The sequence below is a fragment of the Colossoma macropomum genome, unplaced genomic scaffold, assembly GCF_904425465.1.
Source record: "Colossoma macropomum unplaced genomic scaffold, Colossoma_macropomum, whole genome shotgun sequence".
In the NCBI taxonomy this organism is placed as follows: Eukaryota; Metazoa; Chordata; class Actinopteri; order Characiformes; family Serrasalmidae; genus Colossoma; species Colossoma macropomum.
The window spans coordinates 3,316,749-3,343,343 of NW_023494788.1; the positions used below are offsets into that span (position 1 = coordinate 3,316,749).

Here is a 26,595-nt window from a genome sequence, read left to right on the forward strand (position 1 = left end):
AGCGTTCAAAAGAATCAATGGTGTGTCATCATGCAGAGTTGCCTTACATTGCCAATGAGTTTGAAGACCTGATCTCCGCAGACGTTGTACGCTGCCACTACTGTGTTGAGCGCTGCATTGCGCACCGTTGTGTCTCGGTCACCGATGTGAACAGCGATGTCTTTCAGTGCCTTGGCAGGCGTCGGCTGACAGACATTCATACCATAATTCTCAATCAGGCACCCCAACTCTTCAAGACATTCTACAACACAACCAAATTACAGTCAAGAGAAGTGAAACTTTGTATAACATTTTTCGAACTGTTAATTAATACTTTCATGTGTATAAATGTGTACTGCATAATGGTTCTTCTTAATGTTGGTTTTTATTAGATCCTAGATAACAACAATGGAAGGAAAATATTCCTGTTTTTAAGAACAAAACAATGATACCAGATCTCTGCTTGGCGTTCTTGGACTTTGTTCCCTCCATTAGGAACGGAAACATTTTGCAGGCGGAATACACGTTACACAGCATGGTCAGAATGGCACGGACGTCTTTGCGCACCACATCTTTTGATTCTCCAACCTGGACAGGCAAAGAACATATGATTCTGATTCAATAATTTGAAATAAAATTCTAAAAACATTAGCACCTGAGTGTTATTCAAATAGTTTTGTCTGCAACCATATCAAGATCCCAAGGTTAACTGCAGATGTACGTATAAATGGGCCTGTATGTATTACAAAATATATACTAACCTTAAGGATTAAGTAGGGGATGAAGGAGGACGCTTCGTATTCACTGAGGTGGTAGTTCTCTCTGCTCAGCATGGTGAAGAGCAGTTTGAGAAACTCCATGGCTTTCATCAGCACGCTGGTGTTGGTGTCAAAGAACCGCAGAGTGAACCACTTCAGAATCAGGTCCAGACAGCCAATCACAGCCTCCGACTCTGCTTCCATGTGCTAAGGAAGAGGGAGAAATTTTTTGCTGCGATAGAGGGGTAGGGTGAAGTGTTAGGACTACATGGCCCTCCAAATGAAGGTTTTCAGACCCTCCAAACAGAGTGTTATGAGGGAACGGCAAGATGAATGCGCAAGCGACCAAGAAAATCACAAATGTGAATATTTTCTGTTAAAAAAATGATGATAACCACTGTATTATCTTAGTTTAATGTTGTTTCAATGTATTATGGTTCTTCTCTTCATAACAAACATAAAGAATTGCGACTAGTATGCTGATGTCTTATCTAGCTAATTTTAAACAAAAAGCTGATGAATAACTCACTTTAGCTTCATATCACTTAAGAATTAGGGGTGGGCAATAATTGCCCCACCTCTTTGAAGGCATATGATGCCCTAAATGTAACTAAAGCCCAGCAGTGAAGTTGCTGAACTTTACCCTCCTCTGCCATCACTGCAGACTGGCAGGGTCGCCTACAGAGCAGCGCTAGTAGCTGTTAATGAAGTAATGTTCTACTTGTAACTCGGTTCCAAGGGGAAATGTGACATTTGAAAACAAGGGGTAGGAGTAAAAATAAGAAATGGGACTGGACCTAAGTGTGCTTGCTCCTGTATCCATGCACATTCCAGTGTGTGGGTTCACATTAAGACCCTTGACATGGAAAGTGTGCATGTAGGGGTTCAGTAAAGAGAGGAGAATATGTATTCGTGTGCACAGCTCCCACACCTCGATCATGGCGTTGACTGCCTTGACGTGGTGCTGGAAGTCATAGTGGAAGAGTTCGTCCTGCAGCCACTTTGCCAGGCAGGAGGCCATCTGAGTCTTCAGCTGCTCCACATACTCATCCCGTGGGGTGATGAAGTTCCACTTTAGAATCTATATAAACACCACAAACTTAGAAATACCCAAGCTTTCCCCCCCCAAAACACCTTGTTTCAATAAGCAGACACACCACACTTTTTGGCTAGCATGATTAATGAATATTTAATAAGGCTTTTCCAAAAGAGCAGCCTACCTTCAGTGCTTTCTCCTCTTTCATCCTCTGCTCCTTGCTGTTGGGCACCAGGATGAAGATGGGGCCCGATTTGTCCTCTTCGTCTTTATTGGTGGGCTTAACTGGAGCCTTTTTACCCACCACTCCCTGAAGCACATACAGAATACAAAAATTACAGTTTTCTTGACAGACTCTGTTAAAGATAAAGTTTCCTAAATGGTTCTTGACTTTGATGTACAGTTCTTAAGGGAAGTAAGTAGTTCAACTGGTCCAAAGAACGTTTCTGGCACCTACATTTTTAAGTGGAAGCGCTAAACAAAAAACAGAGAAAGAATGACAGAAAAGAGGGTTTGAGGCACAAAGTAACCAGCTGAATTACACAGTGGATAAAGTGCAGATCATTACATTATTTTTTAAGAAAGTTCAGAAGTGCACACCAAAATGTGACACCACGGGATGAACCCAACCATCTTGTGATCTTGTGACTCCTATTTATGATTACTGTGTTAAAGTTACTGATCCACCTTTACCTGTTGGTTGCTAGGTTTGCCCCCAGAGAGTCTTTTGTTCTTAGAGACAATGTCTTTATCTACTTTCAGTTTCTGCTCCACGTTGTTCATCTAGTCAGTGCAAAAAATCTCAGCTTCACTGAAAACTCGAAAACACTGAAAACATTTCAAGCAGGTTGCTTGATAAATGCATAGTAATCACAAAGTACTAATCATTAGATCAGGGTTTCTCAACCTGTGGGCCGCAGACCACCAGTGGTCTGTGGGCCTGTACTCAGGGGGAGACAGTTGCTCGTAGTGGGCCTTTACAGATGTGTAAATAAAATATTGCAGTCGCAGCCTAATTAAACGTCATTAGTTTGAGACGATGCAGCCACAGGCGCACAGTGCAGAATTAGCCAGAGATGGAGAGGTTCCTTAGGGTGTTTCTCCTACCTTTTTTTTGCGAACAGATCAAACTTTCCTCTTTAGTTTGCTCTGTTTTGACCTGTGTGAACACTCCACACGTATTTGGGTCTGCATCAGACGCCGGTTCGGCAAAACCCGTGGGTCTCGGAAGCAGATATCATGTAAGGATCATTATTATTGTAGTTGATCGTGATGGCGCTAATCCAAAAGCCCACTGAGCGGAGTGAGGTTTATTTCAAATGAGGCGCTAAAACCCTCAAAACTAAAGAGACTTCAGACCAAACAGTTACTCCTGTGGGAGCCACAAGAGTGTTTGCAGTGAAAACACAAAGGACTGCAGCTCCAAATCACAGTCCACATCTACATCTCCCTTTTTTCTTCTTTTTTGACATCTCTGCAAACATATGTTTTTTTTAACATAACTACAAATTTCGGTTTCTGTGATTGAAGTAAAATCGACGATCTGATCTTTTCAGGCGCTAATTCACAGGTTTTCAGTGTGAGCAATTAAGAAAAGAAATATTTTTTAAAAAAAGTTGATTTTAGTGTTTTTTGTGGGCCGCTATGCTTTACAGTCACAAAGAGGTGGGCCTAGGGGCGGAAAAGGTTGAGAACCCCTGCATTAGATGGTCAAAAACTGTAGGAAGGCATGCATTTTACTAAGTAATGGAAGTTCTTTTATTGTTTAGTTATCCAACAGTTGAATGTTACACATAAGATTTGGTATCTTTAAACCAACAGCATGCACCTCTGATGCCAAAGATAGATTTGGCTGAAAAATCCCAAACCTATCCTTTCAAAAAAGCAGAAAGAAAAGCAGACATCAAAGACCTTTTTAGCCGCAGGTCCTGCTGATTTGGCCTTCTTGGTGTCCGGTTTGGGTTCTCCTACACTGTAGTCGTCCATTACAGGCTGGCTTTTCGCTGGAGCTGAGAGATAAAATGCAGGCAGAGTTAGTGATTGCAAGGGCTGCATCCTAAGCACTTTACCAGCACTTACGACAGTCAGACAGGCATAGATCCACAGGAACCTCACTGTGGGCTGCACACAGCTTTCTTCTGTACATAATCACACAGTGAAGAGGAACTGCATCCTCCAGCACAACACAGTGCAACTCAGAGAAACAGAGAATATCTCCTTGAAAGACCCACCAATAACATCATTCTAACACACTGTTTACTGCCGTCTTTGTTAGATTATAATACCTTTTGGCATCATAATTGGTTTTATCCAATGATATAAAGGAATAAAGTAGTCCAATACTATGTCCTACCTGGCATGCTTTGGTAATATTAGCATACTAAGCAATATTTCAAACACTGTCCACCGATTTCTCCCCAGATCATAATTTTTTTTAGAAATGACTCATCAATAAATGTAGACATGCCGAATGTGTGCATTTCTCAAACATGCATGCAAGATCATTCTTTCATAAGGATATCCAGGTGATTCTGCATACAATCTCTTTTGGCTGTTGTGTGGAATTAAGGGTCTTTTCAGAGAGACACATGAGGAGGAGGAGGGGGAGGATGTACCTGAAGCAGGTTTTGCAGCAGGAGCACTCTGAGCAGGTTTAGAGGGAGCAGCTTTGGCAGGTGCAGCAGGTTTAGTCGGCATTACTGCCCTGGCCTTCTCAAGCATGGCCACCACCTGGTCCTTTGAGGCCTGCTATGGAGAGAGGAACACATATCAGACAGCTGGACTTATTAATTTTTTTTTTTTTTTTAAATCTCTATCAAATCTGCTAGCCTTAAATGGGTGCTTTGGCAAAAAGATATAATTCACACAATTTTCCACTTACTCCACATGGAATCAGCCAAGACATGTTTGGTGTACAAATTTTGCTTCTAACATTGATAAAAACATCACAAGTCTACAGTCACCCAAACCTTTTCGACAAATACTTCCCCATACCTTCTCAACCTGGTCAAACTGCATCCAGGTCGTCAATAAGGTCACACAGAGTTGTTAGTGTGGTTTAGGACACAATGGGATTTACAGTAGGATTATACTTTAAACGACAAAAGAATTAAACTAAACCAAACTACCGTGAGTATATTTAAAAAGAACTGTGTTTGTCTCAACACCGCCAGAAGTCAGCTCCAAGCAGTCAACCAATCGCAGTCAGATGGAGGTTCCAGAACAAACAGTACGTAGTGGTTAGAAGCTCTGGTCATTAAACAGCACATACCACACCATATGAACTCAAACCACAGGGTAGACTTGACCAAGAAGACGTTCATTTCAGTTCAGTTCATTTTCGTTTGAGGTATACTACTGCCAGCTTTCCTGTAAGCTATAGAATTGAACAAAACTTTCCTTTGTTGCGAAATGCTGGGGGCAGTCTTTATAGACAACAGGTCTCAGAATCGCCCTGCATGCATGCTGGCCACGCAGGCATATGGACACTAGATTATGTTGATGCTTTGTTATTTTTATTTATAAAAATATATCTTCCTGAATGTGGTTTGAGCAGATTTGGGAAGAGAAGATTTGGGTGACTACTGACTTCTAGTGTTTGGCAGCACCACTAGCTTCATAGCTCCAGCATTAAACCAAAGAATTAAAAAATGTGGACACCATTTACTTCATCTGGGCTAAGTGGAAAATTGTATACATTTGATTTTGGCTGAACTACCTCATTAGGGTCAGGGCACAAATGCATGAGGCAAATGAAAATAAATTTATGCTACAACACCATTATGAGACACACCCTTAGCATTAAAAATACAGGACCATGCACCAAACATTAAAGAAGTGTTTGGAGCCAGCAGAGATGATGTGCATTATCTCATCCAAACAAGTCCTGTGTCTCACCTGTAGTTCTTTTGTTCCCCCTGATACAACATAACTTTTAACCGTAATTAAAAGATTTATTTCTACTAAAGCTCAAGCCTGGGTACTCTTCAAGAACAGGTGAGTAATAACAAAAAAACCATCAGACAGTGAAGTTTCATTCAAGCCCACCTTCAGTTTGCTAGTGGCTTTGTTCATTTTGTCGTAGCCCAGGTGCATCATGAAGGTGGGGAGCGCATCCTGGGCCTTCTTCCGCACATCTCCGTTGCGGTCCTCCAGACAGGCATACAGTTGAGGGATGCAGAGCATCAGGTCTGCAGGTACCGAACGCATAGTGGGAAGCCTTTCGGCCAGCCAGCCCAGCACCTACCACAGAAGGACACGTATACATGAAGGATGATCTGAAGATAAGTTAAACTCATGCCTTTGGAGTTTTACTTAGCCTAGCCTTGCATCGTCTACACTGAAAAATAAGCTGTTCTTCGAAGGTTCATTTGTAATGGCAACAGCTATACAGTGGGGTCGAAAAGTCTGAGACCTTTGGTAAAAATGCTTTCTTTTCCAATTTATGACATTGTCCAAACAATGATATTATCAGCATTATAATTTGAAAAGTAGAATATTTTAAATTTTCATGTGAATTTCAAAATTTTTTTTTTTTAGTATTTGGTATGCCTCCTTTTGCTTTAATATCAGTGTGCATTCAAGCTGGCATGGATTCCAGTTTGTGCAAAAGCCTCTGATGGGAAAATCAAATCCAACTGAGAGTCATCTGAACACAAGCTTCAGTGGAAGGCATAACAAATGACTGAATGAATGACTGAATGACTGATGAAGGAATGAAGGAATGAATGAATGATAAACGGGGCCGTTGTACAAAGGCCTTAAATTTAGAGTACAAAACAGTGACCTAGAAACAGTTAAGAATATTGAACATTTTACTCACTGTAACCTTTTTTGATTACAAACAAACACACACAAAAAACAAACAAAAAAAACAACAGATTTTTTATCTGGTCTCAGACTTGGACCCCACTGTATAAAGACACAGGACACAGAGAACCACCTTAAATGTTTAAATGGTTCTTTGCACAGTTAAATCATTCCTCTCTATGATGTAAATACTTGCATTAGGTCCTTTCACTGTTGTAGTACCTTTCAAAAATGGTTTTGTACAGATTAAAAAAGGGGGGTCCCTATTTACAAGTCACAGAACTTATTTTGGTACTACACAGAACCTTTTCTGCTAAAGGCTGGACTTGCAAATAAGCCGTTGATGTTTGTGATGACATATACCAGCATTTTACCTGTTTATGCATCAATGCATTATTGTCATTCTGATAATAAGAGGATGCAGATTAGAGAAGATACTTGACTATTTGTAGAAAGAAAGCCATGCTTTAAGAGCAAAAATGCTCACATCACTAACAGTATCTTGATAAAAGGCAGTAGCATTAAGCTACTAAGATACTCTAGTTTGTGTAATGCTAACTGGGAAAGTTCTTGTTGGCACGTAATCAGTTTTTTATCTATTTTACTCCTTGAAACTGATACCCTTTATCTTGATCTGGCTGTATTCAAATCATCATGGAAACAGAGGAGCCAGTGCCATCAGCTTTTCTCCCATCCACGGTGATCTAATTTCACTAATGCTTGGTGCGTTCAGACAGACTTTAGGCGGGCGGGTCGTACCTCCTGTCTGAGGAAGGGGTTCTCCCGCTTCAGCTCCTCTGATAGGTCCTCTCCCTCCAGCCACTCCTTCAGTCCCGTCTGCTCCACCCATGCGTTCAGCGTCGTCATGGCAGTGGTTCTGATGTTGGGCTGGGAAGAGAGGTGGTGTTTAGTTTCACGCACACAAACAGATAGTGTTATTGATCCAAAGATGTTCAGAAAGCTACTTACAATGAGCTAGACAGACAGCATAAAGAAAGTACATAAGCACACTGATTCTTGATTTTTCCCCATTGAAGTTTTTTTGTCCTTCTTTTTTAATGAAAACAGGCAAGATGACAACTTCAGATCAGTTACAAAGAGAGTATCACATGTGAGCGTTAGAGAGCCTTACTATATAGCTTGCATTTTCTCTCATAGTATATAAATACCAATAATTAAGCAAGTTGCAAATATTAATCATTCATAGTGATAACTATTCTGCACAGATGGCATGATGTGCCAAAATACTGCCAAACTAGTACATTTTATAGTCTCTCTAAGTGGCATGGAAAGCATGTGTGTGTAGTCAATTAGTTCATGATGCAAAATAAAAAAAAAAGAATAATTTGCAAAATATCAATTATTGGTCCAAGACTACAGTCTTAGTAGTACAGTACACAGGCTATATATTATTATATATATATATATATATTAGTGACAAGCTTCAGATAACGGCCAAGATGCAAGTGGGACCACATGTATTAGGTTTCTCAACCGTAAGAAAGTATCAATGAGGGGTCTGTTTGGACCCCTGGGAGTTTCATATTTTTCAGGTTTTGGCATTACAGAGCAGCTGGTGTACATGTTTGCATGGATCAGTGGGAGTTTGTTCTGTAGCAGATGGGGGCAGGGTTTCAGGACGCAGCGTTTTTTAGATTTACATAGCGTTTGCATGCAAGTCTTAGGTTTCTACAGGGCAGTAGGGAGGGCTTTAGGGTTTCAGGGGCAGCTGTGGACAGTGGGTAGGTGTGGTTAGGGCAGCAGAGCAGAAAGAGGGTTTACCTTGCTGTCTCCTAGCACAGTGATGATGGGGAAGCCCAGGTTCCTCACATGTTGTTTGAGGGATGGACCCATGGCTGTGGCAATCTGCTGCAGGATGGTCAAAGTCTGCTGGACCTGCAATGATTTTAAATATGACCAGTGAATCAATCATGATGACTGCTGCATGCATGTCCAATTTAAGTCTGAACAGAATAAAAGCTAGGGAAAAAAAAAAAAAAATCATTTTTGAAGATACAGCACTTTGACTGGGTATTTACACTCAACATTAATATAACACGGAACAATACGCGTTTAAAGAGTTTCAGTCAATAAAAAGCAATGAAAAGACAAAAAAAAGAAAAAAGTTGTGACAAAGATATGTGGTATTTTTTTGCCATTTGTGCATTATAAAATGCTGAAGTTGATAATTACTGCTATTGATTTACAAATACATTTCCAAAAAAACTTGGGATGCAGTGCAAAATGGAAATAAAAACAGAATGCAATGATATACAGATTATTTAATCCCTATATTTAATTAGCACAAATAAATAGTACATTAAAATGTTGAAACTGAGAAATTGCATTGTTTTTTAAAACAAATTCCCAATTTGATTTTAATGGCAGTAACACCTTTCCAAAAAGTTGGGACAGGGACAGAAAAGACTGGTTATGCTTTAAAAAAAAAACAAAAAACAAAAAAACACACCTAATTAGGATAGTTGGCAACAGGTCAGTATTAAAAAAAAATAACAATTAAAATAAACCATCACAGAGAGTCTTTCAGAAATAAAGATGGGGATGGGTTTACCACTCTGTGAAAGACTACATGGGCAAATAGTGTCCCCAGCGTCCAAACTTTTTTGAAAATGTGGTTGTACTAAACGAAGATGACAAAGAAGGTGAAACAGGAACTAGTCTTACAGCTACATTTTACTGTGGTCTCTAACCCTAAATGAAACAAATAAAAATACCAGTAGTTTGTTGGAGTCAGTAAGTCGGCCCTTCAGTGCCATTGGCAGCTCCCCGATGTTAGACTGAATAAACTTGGCCTCTGAAATGACAGCCGCCACCTCGTCCAGCCCCTCCTTCCGAATCTTCCAGTTCTTATCACCAATCTTTGCCACCATGTCTGATGTGATCTTATCACTGAAAACAAGAGTATGAGCAAGATACAAATCAGTAAGCATTCCAAAAATGTACATTCCCTTTCACTAATAACACACTGTCTATAAGAGGATAAACCTGATTAGGATTTAATCACAATCCTGCCAAATTTCCCCCAACTGTGATAACTTTAAATGGGTTCAGAGTTTGTCCAAATTCCTCATAAGTTATTTTAAGATTTAATCTTTCTTGTCCCAATTTTAGCCATTTAACTAGGCTCCAGGTTTCACAAGGTCACATACAAGTGTTATACTATTTAACTTTTTTATCATGATTTTTCCTACTGGAGTCCGGATGATATATATTTTATTTATTTATTTATTTTTTTATGAAACAGGCAAGACAGCTTCTGGATCAAAATTCAACAATGTGGATTATCATAATTCATATGAAAGACATGTTTGGTGTCCGAGGCTTGCTGTAGTTTTACACTGAAGCTAAAACAGCAACTTTAGCTAACAACAAATGAAGCTTATAGACACCAACTAGCATCGTGCTAACTGCATGCCTAAATCACCACAACCTTACCTCAAACGCTGATGAGTTGTTAGACTTGCTTATGGTTTCTGATCGTTCTGTTTTCCACCAAAACACCACTTAAGTTTAACCTGAACTCAATGGTGGACAGCAGTGTAAAGCCGTAACTGTTTAAGACTGACCTGATATCAGTTCTGGGCAGCAGGTCCATGATGTCGCCAGCTGCTCCGTCCGTTTCCTCCTCATCAGCGTCCTCCCCTTCCTCCTCTGCTCCCTTCTTGGTCATCCCTCGCATAGGAGCAGGAGGAGATTGACCCTGCATCTGAAAAGCACACATCCGCAAAAAGTATTATTTGGTATGCTCATTCACATTTGTTGGTGAACGTAACACTGAGGACTCTTGTGGTGCTCTCTTCTTGGTGAAGCGATGGTGTGCTTTATCTCTACTGTCGTTGTTGTGCTTGTCTGAACCCATGTGTGAGGCAACAGCAATATTGCTGGTAATTCCAATATCAGATCTATATTAATTAACTTACAGGCATGCACAATAATATCAGGATTGGTATTGTCAAACAATTAAAGAAAAAAAAAAGTAACAGCACTGGACAGATTTTGATCAATATAAAGACACTATTTTACGATGTATTTAATGCAGTCTACTGACTGATTTTTATTTTTTAACATCGTCTGAGCTCAGCATCTACCTTCCACACTATGCAAAAATTTCATGAAGAATGGACCAATAGAAAGGCTCAAAAAATGCTTGGAACAAGATCTCTTTATAATAACTCCCTTTAAAAGTAAATAACATTGTTGTCTTCTCCTGTAAAGTTACCATTTTGGACAGCAATGATTTGTAACCCTAAAGAAACAAAATGTTATCGTTGTTGTCAGAAGAAAACATCTCCAAAATGGTAACTTTACAGGAGAAGGAAAAAACATACTTTACTTTTTATGTAAGTCAATGGAACCAGACCTTTTACCAAGTCATTTTGATCCATTTCTTTTGGTCCATTCTTAATGAAATTTACATACTATGTAAAGGGCAACAGACATTTTCAAATTACGGCAAAAACTGAAAAACGACAAAATGGAGAAAACAAGGTTTTCTTCCGACAGCAGCGTTATATTTTTCTGTACTGGTAAGTCCCAATTTCTACATTTCATAAATGTTTCTGTGTCTGCATCCACATATGTGTTTTTAAAAGTCAGAAATGCTAATGTGGCTAATTAAAAAATGAAAGCTGCAAGAGTTTTAAGTAACTGGTACCTGGTGTGTGCCAAGTTAGCTGATAGGCACAAGACTGTGTGTAATTGATAATGAACTACACTTGTATACATATACAAGAAGAAGAGGACTGCTTGTGGGTAAATCATTCCTAAGGCAAAAACTAAATTTGGATTGCACTGATCTATTATTCATTGCTTATTTTAACTTCTTTAATATTCATATATACAGAGAAAGACACTGTGAGGCTGTGAGTTCAAACAGGGCTGAATTTCTACTAGCTTGAAGCCTCTATAGATCCCATCCTATCCATCTGAAATTAGCTGAACCACACAAGTTGTTAATGTAATTTTTTTATTATTCTGGTAAACAGAGATGGTGTATCGGTATCAACAAGCATCAGTATGAGGTCAGCTGAGCAAAATGATCTTTTCAATCAAACTAACTCAATTTTAAAGCACAGTAGTTTTTAAAGAAGAAATATCAAATAGAAAAAGTGGTATATTGGTTGTTGGTGTTGGTAAATAACTTCAACTAATCAGGTTTTATAGCTTGACTGAAGGAAGGAGTTTTCATGTACCTTTTCAAACTCAGCATCTATTTGTGAAAGGAGGGCCGGCTTTTCATCTTCGAAGAACATACGGAGAGGAGCCCCCATGTACAAATACATCACCCCCAGCAGAGTAATGGCTGAAGTTCTCACCGCCTGAATGGAATGCAGAGGGTTAGAAAACAGCTGTAGCGAATATACAACGCGTGATCTATGGGATGTGCACACGCGCATATACACACACACACACACACACACACACACACACACACACACGTGCACACACACACACACACAAGTTTTTTTAAAACTGACATTTACAAAATGTGAAATGTTTTAAGTGAGTACGATTTATTCAGAAATAAGTCTAATTTATTCAGATGTATACAGCACACAACAGAACTAATGCAGTTGGACTGAAAGGTTTTCTGAAAACATACAGAGAAGCAGGAAGCATATAAACAAATATCTGACCAAACATGGATCTGGTCTTCATGCACACCAAATCCATAAAAAACAGAAAGACTCACCGGGTTGGTGGCACCCAAAGCAGTTTTGACGTTGTTGATGAAAGCCTTCACGTTAATTCTGCAAGATTTATGTTGAAGATTGAGGTAAACTGAGGTTGAATTATACACAAAGAAAACGCACAGAACAGATGCAGTCATGAGTCGGCGCCCCCCACCACCCCACTCACCCTGCAAACCCAAACTCCTTCATTGCGTTGGCCAGCCAGTTCAGCGTCTCTGCCTGGTTTTTGGGGTTCTTCTGCGCAAAGGCCAAAGAGACCACCTGCACAGCAGAGCACTAATTAACATCAAACGTAACTGTGGTCCAATACATAGAGCTACACACAGATTATAAACACTTTGACATCTACCCAAACATTGAAAAATTATTAATTACTCTGACAGAATAAGTAATCTGATGCTGAAATTAAGCAGTATTTATTATTCTCTCAGTTGTCAGTGGAATTTCCTAAAAGTCATTCTGCTCGTTTGAGAGGAACTCAAGGCTGAACTGACCTGTTCAGCAGTCCAGGGCAGTGAACAGGCCTCTCCGATGGCGGTCAGAGCCTCTTTGGCGTTGCTGCCGCACTTGATGTCCCCGATCTTATCCACCAGGCCATCCAGCACCACCAAAGCAGACGTTTTGGAAAAAGAGCCTTTCTGAGCGATTAGCCCCACGATGTGCAGCTTCATTTGCATCACCTGAGCACAAGCAGAGCCAAGCTTTACACATCTGGGGCCGTGTTCATTTTGAGAATAATCTAAACAAGGCAGATTAGTATGGAGGACGACAGACCAAAAAAGTTGGCTCCAGTTGTCAGAATTAAAACATTTTATATTGAAAGAAAAAGTGTACCAAGCTTTTAATTAATGTATTGGGTTCAGAACCTGTATTACAGTTTTTGAGGATTTGTATGCATTACTTGTTTCAGGCTAGTATGAATGTCTTTAAATAACTCATTGTTGGGCCCTTTTTTAGTGCCCTGCTTTGCTGCTTTTCATAGTCAGGCACTATGAACAAGGCCTACCTGAAAATTGGTCTCTTTCCAACCAGGTTTCTTAGCCAACATCCTGACTAGCGCCTGGCAAGGCATCACACTTCTGTCCATCTGCTCAACAGCCTGAGAAACAGACACACGAATCAGCAATTCTGTTAATTCAGTTCTGGTTCTATTAAGTGTGCTAGGATTGTTGCTCATTATTGATTGAAAAGGGCTTTAGAGAGAAGCGAAAGAAACAACAACAGCAACAACAACAGCGACTTTACCCGCTGAAATTCCTCCATGCTAGCCAGTCTCTCTTTCCAGTTAGCGCTGTCCAGCAGCTGCATGCAGGAGGCTGGAAGCACAGCAGCCGACTTCTCCTCACAGACCTCCAACTGGGGCGAACAGACAAACATCAATTAAACAAAAACATCAATTAAAACAATAACAAATAAAGCTACAAACAAATAAGGACAATGATTTAATAGTTACTACACTTACAGGTAATTCAGTCTCTACTATTTCTTTTGTGTCTGAAGCTTTCTTTGCCTTGGCACTGGGAGCAGAAGCAGGTTTGCCCTTTTTCGGAGGACCTGCAGCCTGAAAAATTAAACAGGAGAGTAGAAGTCATGTTAAGAGCTGATTATTTCAATTTGATGGATCCATATCCCACATTTCTCTTGCACTGAAGTCCGTGTATTACATTTGTGTTGCTTTATGTACCAAAAACAGCCGCAATTAATTTTTAGTTTTCCATCCTCTTTATCTCTTAGAATTAAAAAGGCTGTTTTTGTTACTGTGCCTTCAAGACTGATGTGTAAATGACCTCTGTTCTGTTTGGCTGTCCTGTATCTTGTAACACTCCTTACACCTTGAGCATGAACGGGCAGGACTAAACCACTGAGGGCTGAACAGGAGGATAATGGAAATGTGTTGTTTTCTGTCACGTTATGAAAACAAAAGCTGTTCTTTTTGCAGCCTTGTTTCCATATATGGATGGCACTGACTTTAAACATACAATGTTTACACACCACATCAACTTTCATTTCCAAAATGTGAAGAAAATTCAAGTTTTCCATGATACAAGTTCTTTAAAGCATATTGTATTCAGAATGTGCATCAGCTGGAAAAGAGCAGTTCAAACTGTCTTTCTAATATAGCCAACTATGAGTGGGTGATGTCAAAATTATAACAACATAGACTACGTTCACAAAGCAGGTAAAAGTGCCCCAAATCTGATGTTCTCACCAAATCTGATTTTTTGTTTGGCTGTTCACAATATCTTTTAAATGTGATCTAAATGCGACATCAGTCTGAACAGATCAGCTCCTAAACAGACCCGCACGCGCAAAAGATCAATGCTTCACGTTGCTTCACGTGGCAGCTCATCCAGAGATAAACAATCATGACTGCCAACGAACGCCAGTCGCTCCCGGAGGGTTCAGTTTCATCTGCACCAGCATCACAGGAGCCATCATGAAGCTTCACTGACTGACAGCTGGGCTCGTCACCCAGAATGTGTTCAGCTCGCCGTAAAAAGGGCACAGTCACTTCTTTGGTTCGTGTCCTTGGATTCTTTAAACTTTGCTATCAGACTTTTAACTGTTCTTTGATGCCGCAGCCTCGTTCACCTACGGCCGCATTCAGACATTTCTTTCGAAACCTCTTCAAACATGGAGCGGTTTGGATACGTCTCTTCTAATTTTGGAACAGAAACATCACCCCAAACGTTAATGAGGTCTCAGCAGTGTGAAATTATGACGAATGTCAAGTTGGATTGATGGAAAAGTCACATGAATTCCGATCTGGCTGTTCAGACTGAATCGCATGGCCGCATATCGGACACGTATCAGATTTCAGTACCACATATGAAAGTGTCTCAAGTTGGAATTGAAAATGTCAGCTTCAGTGCGTTTTTTGCTGTTCACACTGACACAAATATGACACATCTGAGTCACACATCGGATTTGGGCCACTTTTACCAGCTGTGTAAACGTAGCCAGACACATCAAGACAACTTCACAATACACTTCAAGCAACTCAATATTACATCTTTCTGAGAACTGATAAGCTGAACATACTCAGAAAAGCATTCTGTGATATAATGTGATGTAATTTTTTACAGCAGTACTACATACTGTAATATTGCCCACCTACACAGCCAATTTATTAAAGGGTTCAATAAAACTTCAAACTCATATTTTGACCTTACTTTGGCCGGAGGAGCTTTTTTAGGAGGACCAGCAGCAGGTTTGGGTGGAGGCTCTTCCACAGGTGGAGCTTTAGCTGCAGGTTTCTCCTTCTTCTCCCCTCCTCCCCCCTTCTTCCCACCAACAAGTTCCACTTTATCTGCACATTCTTTAATCTGTGTGTGGAAAAAAAGTCAACAGCAACGTTCTGAAACTTAACTTCAGAAAACACACCAGGAATGATCACAGGGCCCAATCCTACATGTATGCACTGGAGTAAAGTACTGTACACTGACCTTTGGAACAAACTACACAAATGGCACAAAATGGCTTCTTATAATAAGTATAATCCTTTAAACCCCTAAGGGTCTGTATGCAGGGCACTTCAATTCCTCACTCTAATGACTACATCACTTACAGATTAGTTTCAGAGTAATCTGAATAACAAGTTTTAAGATTAATAATTGAGTAACAGGCTTAGGATTCAAGGGGTTAATGAAATTTAAAAATTAAAAATACATTTAAAGGCAGATCTTGAAGTGCAATCCTTTATTTCAGATGTTTACCTCAGTTTTTTTTTGCTATAATGCTAAGTAATCTAAAATTACCTTATCCAGTTTGAGTTTGTCCACATCAGCCAGGAAGGGGTTAACCGCTTTCTCCCCTACCACTTTCATGGCGGTGCCCAATGCCTCAAACGCAGCATCCCTCACCTCCGGAGCAGAATCGTTCACTTGCTGTGATAAAGGGGTGGATTTTAGACCTTTTAAATACATGTTCATATGGTTTAAAGAAACTACAGAAAGTTTCGAACTAGAGTTTGTTTTTTGTGACAATGTCTTTCTATTCCTTTAGTTTCACACTGGAACAGCTGAAGTGCAACAAATTAAACAGAATGCAAATTTCTGACCAATTACTTTACATTCACATTAAAAATCTATATTTTTTTAACTTACACCAGCCTATCTCTGCATAAAATAGATATATCACTTTACATACATTCTCTCCTACTCTGTTTAAAAAAGAGGTGCTTAACATATATGAATCACAATCACAGCAATACAAATAAATCTCACTTGATCTCTGTGTCTTCATGACTGATTGATTTGTCAATTTTAATTTAAATCAATCATGTTGCTTGGCCAAAAATATGTTCTGCAATCCATATGCACTGCTTTGCTATTATTTTATAGCTCATCTGATGTTATCAGCAGCAGCTTGTGCTGCCAGAACGATATGAGTATCTAGCAAGAGTGAACTGTTAAAACATGCAGACTAAGATTAATGTTAGAAATATTAGCCTCATAGCTCCAGCTTTAAACTAAAGAAGTAAAATTCGGACTCCAAACATGCCTTGGCTGATTGACTACATCTGTGGTAAATGGGAAATAGCATAAATTTGATTTTTCGATCAACTATTCCTTTAACAATGTAGTAAACTGCAAAAGAAACAAAATTCTGAATATAAAAGGACTTCAAACCAAAGTATGAAGTGTTAGGCACCTTGAGGAAGGCGGCACAGAACGGCTTCAGGACGCTTTTTGGCAGAGTGGCGGGAGTGCAGTGTCGAAAGCTTCGGGCCAGGAACAGCGAGGCCTGCTGTTTGATTGACGGGTTTTTGTTATCCATCACAGCCAACACGTCCTCACTGATGTTCTGAAGTGTCGTCTGTAAGCAATATGAACAGTTCCATATTGTTACGGTCACAAGTTCTCTCTCCACACCCTCCTAACTGCCTCCAACAGGTGACACTATGCTTTAAAGGGGGATTCCACCCATTTTTTTTTCAAAGTTTTGCATAAATATTGTAAAGAGCTCTGTTCTAGAAAAACTTGGAGAGTCAGAATTGTTCACAGTGGTGAAAAAATGCCTCTAAAAAGCTCCCTCACAGAAAGTTATTTCATGAAATGGTTACACATATGCTATCATACACATATGCTTACACATAAAGCTTTATCATAGTTTTAAAACATGGTTTGCTATTTTTTATTTAAGAGCAGTCAAAGTACCCAAAGAAAACTTTTTTCCCCCCAGATTTTCCACCATTTTACCATAATCAGCATTACATATGAAAACTCGGAAGACACATGGAGGTTCACTGGTGGTTTTGGATAGTAAATAAAATGGCTATATTTGTGTTGAAGACATCATGACCCCTGGTTCCTATCACCAACACTGTAAAGAAATCGGAGTCTGTCAGTTTATCTACAATGAACCATTACACATCAAACCACTCTGAAAGACTTTATTTACCCCATAACCACTAAATTATGCATTCAATAATTTAAAAAAAAACAACAAAAAACAAAAAACTGTATTTTACAGCAATTGGACTCAAAAGAAAAAGCAGCTTGATACAACTTGATGGTTTGAAAAATGTTAGGCCAAGAGTGCAAAGGCTTAAACCCAGACAACTGCTTCCCTTTCCTGCTGTGTAATATTTACAATGCTTAGGACAATTATGAGTTTGATTAAGTTTCTCTTAATAATTAACATAGTACTGAAATGCAGTTTCTGAACTGGTGTTTTTAGTAGTTAACCAGATTGTTAGGTATACTCACAGTAAGGAAGACAGCATCAATGGCCTCCTGCAAGGCCTGGACCACCTGAGGTTTCTTTTCCTTAAACTTCTCAAGAATGGTTGGTACCACCTTTGAAAACAAAGTTAGCATGTTGGACTTCAGTTGACACAAAGACTTTGGCTCTAAATATGGAAGTGCTGTAACTGTCAAAACAGTAAGCCATTTAAAAGAACAGGGCAGCCATAAATTCACCATCATAAATTCATAAATCCACTGACAACCATGCTAACATTCAGTGCACAGTTTAATCTTGACTTGTCTTGACTTACATGGCCTGCATATGTTCCAAACTTCTTTCGCAGTCCTGCTGCCAGTCCAGCTAGGCATTTGGCTGCCAAGGTCACCAGCATCACGTTGGCATCTTTGCCAACAACCTGCATAATGAAAGATGACATGATATTGTCAGAGCTCAAATCATCAGAGGAACTTCACTTCCCAAAATGGACCTGTCCATGCTTAAATGGACAGGTCTTTCATAGAAAGTGCAGGCTGAATAAGCTTTACAAAACACGTACCTAATGAGAAACCTAATGAGGAATTACAGCTTTGTATAGAGCCAGTACTTAATGTAGATTTTCCAGATTAAAATGCAAAGCTACTAAGTTAGACTATACTGTTGCAGTTGATTAAACCTAGAAAGGCGGATGACAATGAAAAAATTTGCTGCTGTGCCAACACTGACTCGATTAGAATTTAAAAATCCAATAAAACATGGTCTTTTTAAAACAGTGTGAGCCTTTACATGCACACAAAACAAACATTTTGCTAAATCATTAACACACTTTCAATTCTGTTATTCTGACAAAAACAAAAATGAGTCATGTGCCATAATTCCTCATTTCTCAAATATTTTGCCAACTTTCAACAACAGTTACTAAGAAATAATGAATTTGTCGGTGGAGCACGGGCAGATCAATGGCTGCATCCAGCAGAGGCCTGTTACCTTTTTGAGTGCTCGAACCAAGTCCCCATAATCTCCACTCTCCAGCTTGGGGTTTTTTGTGAGTGCTTCTACTGCTTCCAATGCTTCCTTCCTTTCCTGCCATTTCTTTGCTTCCTACAATGGAACAGAGAGATAAAGGCAACCCATAAATAACCAAACAAATACAAAGAGCTGTAAACACAGCTTAATCATTTTGGATCAGAAATATATCCACGGGTTGTCTGAGAAACGTGAGATCAGACTTACAATTTTTTCATAGAAATCTTTTGGGATTTTTGAAAGAATCTCAACAGCTTCCAGCAGCTCATAGGGATCAACACGCGTATCAGCTTCTTCGTCATCATCACCTGGAAGAACCCAGTGAGATTTTAATTCAGATGATTCAGCAAGACAAAAAAAATGTCAAAAAAATGTTCAACTGTTTTTTTTTTTTTTTTTTTAAGCATACATCTGTATTTTACTGGATAACGTGAATATTGATCAAAATACCTACAGAAAAAGTCATCTGTAATTAGGCAGAATGCTCAAATAGTAAAGCAATTTGTGATTGGTTAGAGGTCTCATTTACATATATAGTATTGCAAAGGTCAAAATCATGATAATCAACAAACTATATCGTGCAGCCGTGAAATAATGATTAAAAAGTTAAATAACTATGAAATGATGAGTAATAGCGAGAAGCAGTCTCACCATCGCCCTCGTCACCCCCAGCCACCTGCTGCTGCTCAAACTTAGCCTTCAGGTCCTGCTGTGAGCGCAGGAAGCGGCTTTGTTTTGGTGCACCCGCAGGCAGCTTCACCCACTCCTCCTCAAGCTCCTTCAGCTGTGGACATGAACACAATACAAACAAATACCTCAAACACCTCATTACTCAGGGCAGAAACACAAGGAACAATGAACAACACACAAATCACTCTTTTGCCAAGTCCAACAAAACACACCACACAATCACTTTGTTTTTCAAGACTAAAATTTCACCTCATTTTTTTATGCCCAAAAATTTAAAAATGTTTAAAAAAAAAATAATTCGGTCCTAAAATTAAAGACAGAATTTCTCACAATTTTAGACAGATTTCTCTATTTTCTTAAGTATCTGTCATTAAAGTTATGAATCACTGCATTGAACTGTTTTTGTGTCCAAACATTACATGCCAATTTGAACAGCAGAACTCTGAGAGTATGGATGAGGGCGCAACAGACAATCAGTTCTGCTACAGTCATATGCAAAAGTTTGGGCAACCCTGGTCAAACGGCACCAGTGTGCTCTCCATAGATGAGGTGTTAATTTACTTTCACTTAGAAAGTCTACAAAACATGTAATTCAAATGAGGGTGTTCAAACTTTTGCATTTAAATGCAGACAGGCCTACTGAAAAATTACAATACCATATTGAAATATATCAGAATAAAAACATCCACAAGTGAAAGACAGAATTATTTTCTCTCCTAGAGAAAGACTAATGAACGGGTGTACAAAATTATATAGAAGGATGTGGCGGACGACAATGCTTTTCAAGAGCTACTGAATTACACTGAGCCAAATATCACCCTGGTCATGTCATGTCTGTTTCAATTTGGACTAGTAATGAGTGGAAAACATAACTTCACCCCATCTCTCGATATTAGTCATCCAACCTTTCAGTTGAGTTTACTCCATATAGATGCTGATACCTGGCCTCACCCATCAGTACTACCTTTTGCAGTTCACACAAGGAAAACATTTTGATATCTCAGCCTATTAATACAGATATCAGTTGTATTATCATAAGTGTGAATATATCAAGGGTTTTAAAATGGCTTTGAACACAGCTTAGCCAATCAGATTTCAGAACCATCCATTTCATAATTGATATTTTTAAGTGGTCGCATCCTTGATTTTAAGCTTACTGATCAACCATTCAACCATTGACCTCACTGTGTGTCTGAGCCATCAGCCTATTTCCAGCTGCAGTTATTTCTCTTTAAGAAATTAGCAATGGTCTTCTTTTGTTCCTGAAAGCTACAGTCTCAGATAAGCAGCTCAAGCTTTCAGCTGAGATTTCAGTGAAGAACCAGGTATGTGCGTTTTCCTTGGTCGTCCACAGGTAGATCAAAGGGGCGAGTGCCGGAAAGGTAGAAGCTCTTATCTCACCTGCACAGAGTTGATGTTCTGCAGAGGAGTTCGCAAAGCATCACGAATCCACTTATAGATCTCTACTGCTAGCAATTTGGCCTCGTCTCGCACAGCCTTTTCTCGAGACTCAAACAGCTTTGGCAACACTTTGACTACTGGCTTCAGGGTTATTATCTTGGAACCAAACTCACTGTAAATATAAAAAAACAAAACAAAGCAGATGAATTCACAGTTCATCTACCTGAATGTTACAAATACAGTACAGCGCAAAAGTCTTATGCAGCCATGAAAATGATGTAATCATGATCACTGTGATTAAAAACCATGCCTCTAACAAAACAACATTTAAATAAATACAAACATAAATACAATATATGTTAAAATTATATATATATATATATATATATATATATATATATATATATATATATATATATATATATTATTTTTTTTTTTTTAAAGAATGGGCTGTTGTCAATGAAGTTATTAATATGCTTGTTGAAAAAATACAGTTTGAAGGACAAAGGTTTTGTTCGTTGTCTTCTCGCTGCACTCCAGGCTTGTATGGAATTATTAAAGTCCATCAACAGCACCTGATTTAATTTAACAAAGGACTTATTAGATAAACTAGGTATTGGATGGAAACGACAAATATTGGGCTTCCTTGAGGTGAGCTTTGGAAAAAAAATCTGTTAATCCGTATGGATTCTAACGCTATTAGAATATTATTTATTATAAGTAAGTGTTTCTTGCCTCAATAACAGCTTTACACATTCTCTCACCTGACTTTTACACAATTGTGTTGTACACAATTATGTGTCAAAGCCAAATGAAAATCTAGCAGCTGCAGACAGGCAGCTCTGATTTTATTACTGTTCTAAGTGGCTCCAGGTAACACAGACTTACAACTGTTTTCCACTGTTACTATATAATACGGATGAACAGAGCAGTCAAACTCACCTGAGCGCCTTCCTTAGTGTTTCAATGCAAGCCACTACAATCTTGGGGTTCTTGTTATCCAGTCCTTTGATGAGCTCATCCTGAACGATCTCTGCTTTCTCTATCTCTATGTACATGAGGCAGATATCTGTTCCGAGCTCTTTGGCTCGAGCTTTGGGCTGGTTGAAGACTTTACTCACTACACCCGACACCACCTCTCCTGTTGTCCTGTAAGACAAGAATGCCACTGAATTACTCAGCATCAAAGCTCACAGCTCTGAAAACACCTGATAAACCTAGTCGGCTTATTAATTCGTGTGACAGCAAAGTACGGGGTCCCGCGTGGCGTGGTAAGGTGTGGGAGCAAGATAATTAAGATGTGGCCATGACTTAGTAACGTGTGGGAATGAGATCCTAATGCGCGGCTACGACTTAGTAAGGCATGATCTCATACCCCCGTTAATAAGGCGTGGCCACACATTATTTTTATTTATACAGGATGTCACCAGCTGGGCTCTGTAGCAAAGGAAAAAAAAACAAAATAAACAAAAAAAAACCCCACAAACATACAAACAAATCAAATAAACAAAAAACAAGAAAAAAAAAAATTCTCTTACTCCAAATGTCAGTCACAACATGCTGGGCATCACAACATGCTGGGGCAATGAGTATTGTGTGAACTGTATGACTAAATCAACTTACACACACCTCAAACTGTGTAGATGTGCTTATGTGATCACTGACCCTGTAAGAAAAACTGTATACTGTATTGCTAAAACAGGAGGTCATCCTGAAACCTAAATTTGTACTTTTGTTCATGTTCCAATTAGAGATTAATTAACAACTCCACATGGTTTAAGGCAGGTATGTAATGATTTAGACATGCAATTTGCAAAAAGCTGATCAGTGAAGTATTAGCTTCCATTACCATTAACTACCATTTCACTCAGTCATTTTGTCAGTATCATTATTATTATTATTATTATTAATATTATTGTTATATCATATTACTGCTATGGAGAATAACACCAAGTCACTTTAAAGTGTATATATTCTTCACAGATTATCTCTTGTTTAATATAAATATATTTGTACATAGCAGAAAGTTTTTTTTTCTCCTTACATAGGTCCCTCCTGTCTCTCTATATTTTGTGTATATTTAATAAAGTTCAGTTTCAGTATTTTCTTTGTATTTTTATTTTGACTCTGTTTACTTCTGTAGAGTGATTACCTGAGCCTCACCACAAGCATTTCAATGCATGAATGTCAGGGCATGTTGTGCAAATAACAAATAAACTTGAACTTCCATTACTTGTTAGCAACATTAGCTTTGCAGCTCCACTGTACAACTAAAGAAGCAAACTTTGAACACTAAACATTTCTTGGCTGATCTAATATATTTGCGGTCAGAGCAGTGGGTCAGGGACATTGTGTAAAATTAATTTTCCCAGACTTTTGGGTTATTTTGTACTTCAGTCCTGCTCCTGTCATTTTAGCATTTTGTACCTGTATTAACCTCATGGAGGTCTCGATAATGAGCTGTTAGGTTTAATCAGATTTTATCTTTTTGGATTTTAAATACACACTATAAACTAGGGATGCATGACTGGAACCGGCCAAGATGAGAGCCATCAGATTTTCGCTCCAAGTGAAAAGTGACTGACCAACGTCCAAAGTACTATTTTAACTTGTGGCAGAATCTGTGTTGTAATTTTATCATTTAAATCAGGGGTTCTCAAACTGGGGGCTGTGGGGCAGTGGGGTGCTACGGAGGTCACAAGAAAAATTCAGAAGATGCATCTCTACTTAGTAAGCTTAAATTTTTGTGTCAGTTTATTAAATCTCCTTTGGCCATATCTAACAACATGGTACTTGTTTAGTAGATGTTATGAAGCATTATTAAAATAAAATACGTAATTCGCAGATAACGTTATATTAGAGATAACACTTAACAACTTGTCTGTAATGTCATTGGGGTAGGGGAGCGGACTGTGTGTGTGTGTGGGGGGGGGTGTTTGTGCAAGGGGAAAACACAGTATCTTCAACTGGTGCCTTCAACTAACAAAATAGATAAATAAAAAAAGTTAGAGAACAGCTGATGTAAATAATAACGAGGCAGGTAAGTGGAGTCACACTGTATGAATGCTGGTGTCAGTGTGACTATACACAACTCGCTGTGCTAAATAGGCAGTCGCCTCTTACTTTAGATGCACCACTTCTTGTGATCATATTATTTAAACAGTCAATTGGTTTTTAATTTATAAGTTCTTTAAAGAGTAAGTAGGATCCAATGGGCGGATTCTTTGCCAGCCAACATATCCCGAGGTTCACTGCGTGCCGGTGAGGATTCGAGAACATGATGGCATCAACAGAGAAGTGAACGGCGGCTGAAGAGACACTTGTAAATAGCATTGGGTTTAAACTGAGGCGAATGGCTAAATGATACAGATGTAAAAACAAAACAAAACAAAAAAAAACAACAAACAAACAATCTCATAAGTAGCCGGCAGGGAAGCATCTCCAGCTCTAATAAATGAAAAAATAAACAACTAAAATCAAAGTTTCTGGCTCCTTCTTTAAAGAACTTTAAAATAACTTGATAAGAGTGGCGCAACGTTAAGGACAGGAACAGCAGTGCTGTGACGCTACGGCTGTGACGCCGACTGTCTCATTTCGGCTTCAGCCTTCAACTTCATTCTTTAAAAAGTAAGTAAATGTTATTTATATTGGAACTTATAGAAAGTACTGGAAAATGTAGCTAGTGTTTTCCATGTCTTCATTTAGGGTTAAAAAAGGCTGATCAACACTGGCTGTAAAGAAACTGGAAATAAAAGAACAGGTTATAAAAATTCATGATAGCTGGATCCCTACAGCAAACCATATATCTGCAGCGAGACAGGTTAAAACTCTCAAGATGGATCCTGTTATAATTTATAGGAGACATATTTGTATTTATAAACACACATCTGGCAAAAACAGACCCAAGATTAGCACTCTTGTTAAAAATGCATGAACTCTACAACACGTTAAGCCCAAATTTAACCAACCAGTTTGGCCCTAGAGCAGCAACACCAAACAGTGCACCACGACAGTGAGTCCCCACCCATCAACTGCACAGTCATGTACTGATTAAATATTTAATCTAGCTGTTGAATACACCCAAAGTGTCTTAGTAATATAACACAGAGCTCCGACTCCTCGGCACAAAAAACCACTAACACAAAACGCTGGCTGATGTCACTCAGGGCCAACTGAAACGATCAATGTCCCACAGAGGACCTGATGTAACAACTAGTGCCTGACGAGGTTCCATCCAGTCCAGCTATATTTAGACAGACAACCACAGAGGCACTGCTCAATAAGCATCTCTGCTTTTGGAAAACGGCAGACGAACAATCAGGCCGACGTTTAGTCTAAACATTTCCATTACAGTACAGTACAGTCCATTACAGCGCAGCGAGCGCTCGTGTTCACACTCGTCCGGCCTGATGAAACGAGGTGAACACTACAGAGCAGATACAAATCAAATGCGAGAGCTGCAACTTTGCTCTTTTCTGAACTTTCTGTCTGCCCGAACATATGATGACTAATGGGGTCTGATGACTGCCTCTCTCTTGCTCTAAATAGCTTCACTTTCATCAGGGATCACATTTCTCCTCTGTTGCTATTGCACACAGAGGGCTGAACAAAAGACCTTCATCTGAACAAACATCTGAAAAACGTTTCTCACACAAAGAGCAACGCACAACGCCACAGAATAAATCACTAAATCTCAAATTAGGCATCCGAACCTTATTAAGGCCCAGGGCTTAGACACAGCACTCCAGTGAACCCGTCCTCAACAGACTGGTCTATTAAACACTCACGCGAAATACGGTCATGAAAACACACCCAATGAGGGGAAAAAACCAAAGTATCTTAAGACAAAAAGATTGAAATAAATGAATAAAAAAAAAAAAAAAACCATGACAACATCAAGTACTAGAACTTCTAGAAGTACTAGAAGTGATGGTGGAAGAAACAGTGAGCAGCAAAATCCTCCTTGGTTTCTTGCAACAATTCTATCTTACAAAACATTAAAAGTTAAAATTTAAGAGGTTTATTTTGTCTTAGAGTGTAAACTGACCTGTGTGACTGTCGTAACGTTAAGAAAAAATCTTTCGACTTTTTTCCTTACGTATGTAGTCAAGAAAAAGAAACATTTAAGAAGATATTTGTGGATATTTCTCAGCAATGCTAATCCTGGTGGCTCTAATCATAATTTGTACATTTTTGTGAAAGCTTATGTATTGGCATCATCAGATATGTACATTAAAGATATTGGTCAACACTTCCCACATCAATGCATCCTTAATTAACAATGCAACTGTCTTTTTATCATTGTACTCAAAGATTAAAGCACAAGCCTAAAGCAGCTAAATCAGCTGAATAGCTATCCAGCTTCTTACCTGTTTACTTAGTAGCCTTAAAAACAGACACAGATCAGCTCAAATAAACAAAACATTACTCACTGCTGCCCTCTAAAGGTTAATAACCTCATATTGACCAGTTGGATGTTTTAATTAACTTAACC

At 39.0% G+C, this 26,595-nt stretch overlaps 1 protein-coding gene across 5 annotated transcripts in view; it reads right to left on the bottom strand.

The window, feature by feature from the left end:
• ckap5 (cytoskeleton associated protein 5) overlaps positions 1–26,595 on the bottom strand; it is a 44,284-nt gene that overhangs the window by 11,591 nt on the left and 6,098 nt on the right. For 4 of the 5 annotated variants that reach the window (XM_036568071.1, XM_036568069.1, XM_036568070.1 and 1 more), the window contains 29 exons: positions 22,044–22,250; positions 21,102–21,273; positions 19,662–19,794; positions 19,218–19,318; positions 18,972–19,085; positions 18,298–18,402; positions 18,008–18,097; positions 16,950–17,114; positions 16,055–16,183; positions 15,470–15,622; positions 13,759–13,857; positions 13,542–13,652; positions 13,303–13,395; positions 12,791–12,976; positions 12,463–12,557; positions 12,296–12,353; positions 11,796–11,921; positions 10,170–10,309; positions 9,318–9,492; positions 8,365–8,478; positions 7,342–7,470; positions 5,821–6,015; positions 4,389–4,521; positions 3,685–3,782; positions 1,958–2,083; positions 1,669–1,818; positions 741–944; positions 432–567; positions 48–241 (listed from right to left, as the gene is read on the bottom strand). In XM_036568071.1, coding sequence (XP_036423964.1) covers positions 48–241; positions 432–567; positions 741–944; positions 1,669–1,818; positions 1,958–2,083; positions 3,685–3,782; positions 4,389–4,521; positions 5,821–6,015; positions 7,342–7,470; positions 8,365–8,478; positions 9,318–9,492; positions 10,170–10,309; positions 11,796–11,921; positions 12,296–12,353; positions 12,463–12,557; positions 12,791–12,976; positions 13,303–13,395; positions 13,542–13,652; positions 13,759–13,857; positions 15,470–15,622; positions 16,055–16,183; positions 16,950–17,114; positions 18,008–18,097; positions 18,298–18,402; positions 18,972–19,085; positions 19,218–19,318; positions 19,662–19,794; positions 21,102–21,273; positions 22,044–22,250 — 3,931 coding nt within the window. The remainder of the gene's footprint in view (positions 1–47; positions 242–431; positions 568–740; positions 945–1,668; positions 1,819–1,957; positions 2,084–3,684; positions 3,783–4,388; positions 4,522–5,820; positions 6,016–7,341; positions 7,471–8,364; positions 8,479–9,317; positions 9,493–10,169; positions 10,310–11,795; positions 11,922–12,295; positions 12,354–12,462; positions 12,558–12,790; positions 12,977–13,302; positions 13,396–13,541; positions 13,653–13,758; positions 13,858–15,469; positions 15,623–16,054; positions 16,184–16,949; positions 17,115–18,007; positions 18,098–18,297; positions 18,403–18,971; positions 19,086–19,217; positions 19,319–19,661; positions 19,795–21,101; positions 21,274–22,043; positions 22,251–26,595) is intronic. The other variant, XM_036568072.1, reaches the window with a different exon arrangement.